The sequence below is a fragment of the Lampetra planeri genome, unplaced genomic scaffold (genome assembly GCF_965212315.1).
Source record: "Lampetra planeri unplaced genomic scaffold, kcLamPlan1.2.h2 scaffold_1139, whole genome shotgun sequence".
Classification (NCBI taxonomy): domain Eukaryota; kingdom Metazoa; phylum Chordata; class Hyperoartia; order Petromyzontiformes; family Petromyzontidae; genus Lampetra; species Lampetra planeri.
Window position 1 is genome coordinate 21,556 of NW_027613850.1, and position 9,158 is coordinate 30,713.

The 9,158-nt window shown below is 42.2% G+C and overlaps 1 protein-coding gene across 1 annotated transcript; it reads right to left on the bottom strand.

Moving 5' to 3' along the window:
• Positions 1-4,561: 4,561 nt before the first annotated feature.
• Positions 4,562-7,838, bottom strand: LOC144738720 (max dimerization protein 4-like; the record flags this gene model as incomplete). Its single annotated transcript, XM_078621713.1, has 3 exons — positions 4,562-4,725; positions 5,822-5,984; positions 7,724-7,838. Coding segments are annotated over 3 exons (442 nt in total), but the record flags the coding sequence as incomplete, so codon positions are not given.
• Between the last annotated feature and the right edge of the window lie 1,320 nt (positions 7,839-9,158).

Genomic DNA, 9,158 nt, shown 5'->3' on the forward strand with positions numbered 1-9,158 from the left:
GGGATGTGAAGAATAAACTGTGCATAGGACTGTGCATGTAGAAGCTACACGTCGCAGTTGTTAGATTGATAATGAAACACGTTTACCGGTAGTATGTCTTAGTGGAGGCAGCATGCGGTGTAATGTGTAATCGTGCACACAAATAAAATGTGAGAATGCTGATCATCCAAAAGAAAAACAAACGTGGCCTGTGTGAAAGGACGAATGAGTTTTCACACCCCCACGTTAGTATTCAGCCTTTAAACTGCACGTTCATGTCACCAACGTAATGACAGTCGACCGTTTTAACCTGCCTGCTGATTGTGTGAGGTTTATTTATTGTATGTTTTATGACAAACTTTCAGTGACTAATTTCCCTTTAAGGTGGAAACAGCTAAACTTTGCATCAAGACTTGAATTGTAGAAAAGACGTATGTATTTTCAATTACTTCGCAATATGAAAGTGAACTTTGTGTTTTATTATGAGAAAAAAATATTTTAAACCTGCTCTGTAATGATTTGTCACATTGAGCTTTAATAAAATGTGATTTAAAATGGCTTCCACGTAATTGTATTTATGTACGTTTATTTGGGACCTATATATATTAAAAAAAAACTCCAGGCCTGGAGAATTTTTCCTTTATGTTAGAATAGATGTGGTAAAAATACGACGCTTAATTGTAACTAACATTAATATGACCTTACTCTGAAGCAAATTAGTTTGAATTTAAACATGACATGACTTTTCTAACTTTTTAACTCTAATATTTTCTACTTTTAAGGACATGCTATCTGATGTTCAATTTTATTTAATTTCTTTAAATATTTTTTTTTTTTTTCAATTGCCCGATCTTCAAGTGTGGTTCGCCTCAGTGGACACCAACTGTCCACTGAGGCGACCACTGTGCATGAAAGGGTTAAGTTTTATAACAGCATGTCGTTATCGTCCTGTCATATTTAACCGTGTTCTGATGTGTTCGATCATGCCGACAATAATAAAACTGCAGCAACTTTATGTATAAAACGTTTTAATAATCTTACAAGTACAGAATACACAATACCTTCAAGTGTTTGCTAGTATGTAGCCAGCACCAGGTACTTGTGTACACGCGCGCTCACACACAAACAACAACAACAAAAAAGGAACTTATAGAACATCTTCTGAATGCATATAACACATCTGCTAAAAGGAACTTATTCACAGGTCTCTGGCACAGAACTCTCCCGCCTCCGCTCAGTGTGTCATCCTTCTCTCTACAGTCTATGTAGAAAAAGGTGAAAACTACAAAAAGTTCTCAACTACATCCACTCTGCAGTGTCATTCCACAAATGTTGACAGTAAGAAGAAAGCTGAACTAAAGCCTACAGGGAGTTAAGAGATCTGGAATTAAATACATGTTAGTACTAGTGAGGAAGTTTCAAAGTGACTTGATTTGGCAGGAATAATATTTTATAGAAGTTGTTTTTATCAAGGGGCTCGGGGATTAGGAAGGAGTGTTGTACTTTTTATTTTTATATATAAAGAAAATACATTTTCCAAGGCACATCATTAAAAACATTTCCATAAACTATCCATTCAAACTAAATGTTACCAGTCAGCCGCTCACATTCCGAGCTCCGCTCACTTTTCAATGATGCTGCTGCAAATTATAATCTCATATGTGGCCCTCAATTCATTCACTCATCTGTCTGTTTCCCGCAGAGAGGTTCTGTGCAAGAGAATATGCCATTTATATGGTTTTACTCAGTTGTTCGTTTGACCGACAGACTGAAAAAGAACATTGTCGCTACAAACGGTCAGGTAAAAATCACTGACATGAACGTAAACCTTCAATGACAAAAAAATACAGCTTTTCAAAACTTGTTTTTTCTTTTGCCCTCCTGCAGTGTTTGAAGAAGTGCAGATAGGAGGTAAAAAAAAAATATCATTAAAGAGTTGGTCACCGATAAATGCACCACAGAGTGAAAAAGCAAAACCACCTGTTTGTCTGAAAACGCCAGCCTCCCTCAGAAAGCACAAGATGGTCATATTGCTGTGTCTCAAGAGGAACCCTGATCGACGGGTAACACTATGTAGGACGTGTCACTGGGAGCGCAGAGGATAACACCTTAAGCTGCCATCGATTGGATTATTCTTTTATCGCTCTTCCCCCAGTGACTCCCTCCGAACAAACATCAACATCAAAAAGTACAATGACAAAAAAAACAAAAACAAAGAAAAAAAAAGAAACACACGCTTCAAGCCAAATGATTTCAACCCCGTTGGTGACCGATGGGGTGACGAGAAGCTGCCGTGGGAGTTTACCAGTGTGGTTTTAGACTTTTTTTTTTTTCTTTTCTCTCCATGACAGAGGACTCACTGGCAGATGGGCGGGCGTCAGACTGGGCAGTGCCTGGCCAACGACAGCTCAGCAAAGACGCTGAGTATCTGTAAGGAGGTCTTCTCTTCACGTGCCCGTGACGTATGGAAATGTCAACTGTTCTGGTGTGGAAGGGTTGATGTGAATGATTTCAGCCCCGCTGAAGGAGGACAGGGAGGGATGAAGAGGAGGGACTGTGTCCGAGGGGTGACGACCTGAGTAGGGAGGGGTGAGGAGGTGGGAAGAGGAGGAAGGTCAAAGGCTCACCAAGGCACAGAATGACAGCAGGAGAGTCACCCAAGGGAGAGGGGCCAGTGTATGAGCTCCCCTGCCCCCACTCTCCCATCAACACACCTGGCTTCCTGTCTGTCTCTCATATATATATATATATATTTTATTTATTTATAGATATAGATAGATATACTCACTCTTTTTATTATTTTCAATACAAGAGAACATTTAGGAAAATATAATACAAACTTTAATACAAGAAATATAGACTACACTGGCTAATATAACTTTTAGTGACAGGTAGATTCTTTGTACGATTTTTTGTTTTTAATTTTTTTTGTGTTGGGACGCCAAAGCTCTAAAGAAAAGTGAGGCTTGATGATTATTAGAAAGTCAGAGAGCAGCAGAAGTGCCTCCTTCGTCAACAGTGAGTATGGAACAAATCCTCACAAACACGCTAAACAATGATGATTTTGTCTACGAGAGGTTTGAGGAAAAAGACGGAAAATTACAAACTGAACGGGATTAGTCCAACAACGAATGCCTCCACAAGACAAATCTTTAGAGCTCGCCTGTTTTTCTCATACATATATATATATATATATTTGCACATTTGAGACTTTGGCTCGTTAGTCAGGTCGGAAAAATCCATACACGCACACATACACGCACGCACGCACAGACACAGGTGGACACTACGTGAAAAAGTAACCGAGCTGTAGAGGAATGGTGGATAGATGGACGCAAATAAATCAAACCAATACTGCAAAAGGTTGTCTCTTTTAAACTACCGACTGACGTCTTCATGCTAAAAGAAAAAGTCTCCCATAATAACACCTTGTGGTCCATCAGAGTCGTTGAAACACTCGGAGGAGGTACGTCCCCCGTCGTGTTTACTGCTACATCAGTTTGCTACTGAGAGGGAAACATGCTGGATCAATCTTCACCGAACAGAGTTGTGTGTGTGTGTGTGTGTGTGTGTGTGTGTGTGGGGGGGGGTCTGTCTGACAGTCCATCCACACCATACGGTGGTGGAGTGTAGTGGTCAGTAGGTGGAGTAGTGGTTCGCTTCTTCTCAGCCAACCGCATCTTATTTTAGATTGGACTCGTCACGTAGGCCGTCAGTGATTGCAAGTTTGATGAAAGAATATTCCCTCTGGAATTAGATGAGAGACCCAATACTACTCTGACCCTTACAGCATTTAGCTCAGCTGAACACTGAGCTAACGGGTCCCATGTAGACCCCACACGTCTGCCTGGATGGGTTTGTGACGCACAAGGAAAAGAAAACAAAAACATTGTGATGTCGACACCCAGCAGAGGGACATGTGAGATCTACTCGGACATGTTGGCACGGAACGGTCTGTCTGGAACGGACCTCCCTCCCCTTCAATTTAAAATTCTTTTATGGGGAGGTGATGTGAAAGTCTGCTCAGTACCTGGAAAGCACCATGTCAAACTGCTTTCATATGAACTTTGGGATCTTCTCATGGAACTCTAAGTGTTGTACTGCTTTCAGCTTTGGCAGCTTCCTCTTCACCGCGTTGAGACTGGGTGACCGGAGCTGTGGCGGTTTATGTTTTGCAGGACAAACAGGAGGTTTACCTTTTACACCACAAACCACAAATCGCCATGAGTCACAACGCAGCTTTCATTTTGTTTTTGACATCTCCTGAACTCCCCGGCCTGTCACTTAAACGCACGCACGCACGCACACCACACACGCACGCACCGCACACACACTCCCAGATTCCTGATTAACAAGTCAAAGCTGTCCGTCACACCACAGAAGTCCCTTAAATGAAAACAAGAAACCCTACTCTGCTCTCTCTGAGCCTGCAAGCAACACTACGTATGGGGCTGGGAGGGCAGGGTGTGTCAGGAGGTTCAGGCAGGATACAGTAGGGTGAGGTGAGGTCAGTGGCGCAGGGAGGATCGGGGAGGGGGGAGAGCCCGGGGGAAGGAGCTGGGTCAGCCGATGGCCCACGAGTCTAGCAGTGGTGTGGTTGCAGTCTGTGGGAATGTGTGGCCGTGTAGCTGGTGTCGCTGGAGCTGCTCTGGAGGCTGTAGTGGTCCTCCTCCTCCTCACCATCGCTGATGCTGTCAACGCTGTCAGCCTCGCCAGGGGTGAACTCCATACCCTCAATGTCCACCTCTACACACACAAAAGAAGAGGACATACAGTTATTTTTTGTTATTGTGTTCAAATGTCTTTGTTTGAGTTGTTTGACTTGGACCACATCTTCATCCTCTCCTGCTGGAGTGAAGGCAGTGTCACTATTGCCCCCAGAGGTAAACAGTGGTATTACAAGATGAGGTAGACTGGCGCTAGCGGGTTAGTTTGCTTACTTCTGTAGCACAATAGCACGATAGCTAGATATCCTTCACTTGACATCAGAAATCCACATGCTCTTGAATATTTTACAAAATCTTTGGAGGTATACAATAGAATAGACTTTCATTGTCATTGTACTGTGGAGGTACGACAATATTAAAAGGTATTTGTGTGTATACACTGTACGTGTACATATATAAAAAAGAAAACAAAAAACATAGCACTTTTGCAATGTTTTTCTATCTTTTTTTTAATTTTGTATTATTTCACCGTTGACTGCGGTCAAACAAGAGATTCAAATCTCGATTCCATTATTAATAAGCTTGGAGAAAAACAAGTATTTCATCGTGTTCCATTTCGTAGGTCATCTCCGCTGTTACAGCTATTACGACCTAAATCAGAAGGCAGAGGATCACACCAGCGTGAAATCGCCCCCGCTGTCAGTAGCTTAACAGGAGAGCCAGACTTCTTTATCTGGAGTGTGAGGTCTTAACCCCGTGACCCTGGAGAATCACCTGCAAACACAGAGGGGCTTTCAACTGGTGGTCCACAGATCAGTGCACCGCCAGAGTGCATGTGACACGCTGATGGTGTTGATGTATTTGGAAACACATACATCCACACCGACTTCAGGATATACAGTGTGCATGTTGTGACAAGCGTGAGCCTAAATGAGGTCAGTATTGATCGTTGGTGAGGTCGATTTGATGTATCGTCACGTCAAACAACAGACAGCACTGTGCAGCCAACGTGTCACCCTGACACTGGAAGTGGCTGCGTCGCAGCGCATTTCTAAAAACGTTTCTAAAGCGTTTCTGGTGCAACCTCTGAGAGAACATGTCAGGAACAGAGCGGAGCCGCAGCACAGCCGTCTTTGCTCCCGCACATCTCACCCTCCTTTTTGAGGTCAAAGTACCTTGCTCGGAGTCGGTGGAGATGGTGGAGCCCATGCTGTCAGTGCGTACACGCTCCACAGATCCGGACACAGAAAGCTGCTCCAGGCGACGTTTGAGGTAGCGGTGCTCTCTTTGCAGCTGCTCCTTCATGTTTAACGCCTTCTTGTCCTGCTCTTCCAGCTTCTGCACACATAACACAGGAATGACACTGAATAACGTCTGCTGGACCAAAATATCACTTCTTTTGCATCACCTCATCATCGATTGTTACAGGTTACTCAGGCAAAATTTCGGCATACCCATATCGCAGGGTCACCTCTGATGTAGGCTACGGCAGAGACTGGCGTGCACTTCTCTCTAACTATGTGTCATAGTAAACACGGAATCCGCAGATGGCAACAAATGTGGCTGGACTGTTTGCATCACGTGACTTTCCAAGCTCTCAGAGCAGCACTTCCAGGTTTGTACCATGGAAAAGTCAGCACAAAATTAAGCTGATCTTGTTTGAGATCCTGTAGAAACAAGATCCACTCATTTTCAGTCAAAGTAAAATAAAGAACAAACAAAAGTATCTACTGGCACTGATGACTGAATGAAACTGAAAACGTATCATATCAGTTTTGTTTTCTATCAACAATGAAGTCTTGAGAATTTAAAGGAACTATGTTTATGCTTTTGTAGTAGGTTTATCTCCATTTGGGTTTGAGTCAAGGTGAAGCAACACATGACCACAGGACACACACTGACGAGACACATGATGAGTCAGTTTGTTTTATCTTGTTGACAAGACAGAACATGTATGATAAACAGGAAATGAAGGGTTAAAACTAGCTGTGTCTGGATTTTCCATCAACCACACTGCACTTCTGCAAGTCAACAGTGAGATCAGTGCAGCGTGTCCTTACATCTGCAGTTCACCCTCTGCATAGCGCTGTTAAGAATAGAACCATATGCTACGAGCACTGACCCTGTGTTCCTCATTCACACTAACAGTCACTTTCTAAAAGTCTTGTACGTTTGGATTGTTTGAGCTGAGAACATTGTTGAACAGATCTACTGCACCTTATATTTCACTTCATTGAACCATTTTCTTTCTGATGAGGATTTTGAAATGTATTAAAACACAGCACACCATTGAGTTCACAAGTAAAGCAGACTTTGGTTGTCATGAAGACGTAAAGGGACAGATTGAACCATTTCACTGCAAGTATGTGAATTCATTTTTCCTTTGTTTTTCAAGCTAAAATTGCTTATAAACAGAAATAATTTATGTGACACACGGTGGAGCAGTGGTTAGCACTGTCACCCCATAGCAAGGAGGTCCTGGGTTCGCTTGGGATCTTTCTGTGTGGAGTTTGCATGCTCTCCCCGTGTCTGCGTGGGTCATATTAATGTTCATTTTTTTTCTACTTCATCAAAACAAGCCTTTGTCACTCATAGTTAAATATTATTTTTAAAAAATCATTGGCAAACTTATTACACAAATCATCCACTCTGAGCTCTGTTATATTTTTCTTTTTGTTTTTCATTTTCTTTTTAGTTTGTCAAAACCTCAGCCTTTGGGTTAACAGACAGACACACTAACCACTGGCCCACAGAGACAGTCCACTGCTGCTATTGTGGATGCCCAAGGTTGTCTGTATCTCACAAGAGTAAGAATCCTTCAACAGATTCCTGGATCCAGATGGTTCTAGAACACTACCAACATTTAATCATCTGGTCCTGGTCCCATTATCAGCATTTCATGAAAATGTCATTAAAATCCATTCATGACTTTTGAGTTATGACAAACAGACAGACAGACAGACATAACTTCTTGGCAGAGGTAATAATCTATGAATGAATTGAAGCTATTGACTCGTAATTTATGGTTCAGAAAGAAATGCTGCGACCACAAGCCTCTTCTTTCTTTTCCTTCATACCTTAATGTGCATCTTGGCCCTTTTCAGCAAGCTCAGTGTGGTGTGCCTCGTGCTGTCTGGACCCAAAGGCACCAGCTTCTTCAACTGCTCCAAGTACAGTCGTAGTTTGGCACGTCTGTAAACACACAAGCAACGGGGTGACTCAGCAAACATCCACAACACAGAAGTGAGACAGACCCAACAAACAGGCTGAAAAGAGCTTAAGGGAAAACAATTATTTCGATCAGTCTCTTGCCTGAAAAACACAGTGACTCAATGTGAAAAGACCTTTATTTAATTTTAATTTTATTTATTTATAATTGAATTAGGCATTGAAACATTGAAAGGCACGTTCACAGAGATTGGTGGTTGTCAGTAGAGTTCATTACACCACAACAACACCACAAGACTTCATCTTCATCTGGTCACACTGTACACTCACATGACACACAACTGGCCATACGGGAAGTGCTTTTATACATGGTTTACTATGAGGGAATTCGAGGGATCGCCTCCTGTTGGCTGGTTGTAGTATAGATCCATATTTCCTTTTAGGCAGAGTCAAAGCATTTCTTGGTTGCTTTTCTTCTAAATACGAAATGTGTAATTTAAGTTTTTCAATCAAACTACGTACATGTTCAAGTAATTTTTTGTGATTTTAGTGTATCCTTTGGGAAACCTGTCCACTAGAGAGTGACTAGAGTTCTTCAATAAACATTTGAAATAACCAGCATGCTGTAAAACTGTATGAAATTTGTGTTTTTATAAGAATTTGTTCAACAAGAATCTGTACTTTGCTAAGTTAGTCACACAAAAACATGTTTACAGCACATTGGGAACAATGTATTTACGAACCTTACACTAACACGTTAGCCTCCTTCTGAGCGATCTGGTCGACTTGACTGATGAACACATGCACCAGCCAGGAGAAGAATCTATTACTGACTAACGACAGCCATGAGAATTTTCTCATCTGTTCAGCTTCCACTTTTGGCTGAACTCAAGACACAAACCGTGGCCCTAGAAAACCCTACATCCCAGCCAAACCCCCCACAGTCCAACAACACTGGATCCGCAAGCAAATAGCTTTGTAGATGCAGCATGCAGACTTTTAATTCAGTGCTAGTGACGACGAAACTCTGCGTGAACATGGGCTGACTTGGTACAGATATTGTGTATTATTTCAAAGGGCTGCTTTTATTCACTGCACTTTTTATCAGCAGAATGTCTATTCAGATTTGCTCATAAGGGCCTTCCAACCCTCCATTAGTCAAGCTAGTCCATAAACCATCTCTTTGTTCTGAGCTAGCCTTCCCCCCTTTCTCTCGATCCTTTGGCTAATGACGTCTGAACGGTAAACAAACTGCAACAATGGAAGGTCTCTGCTGGCCACCATTGCAACTACAATAAACCTAATCAGAGAAATGAAGCTTTTCAAAACTGCAGAGATGAACAC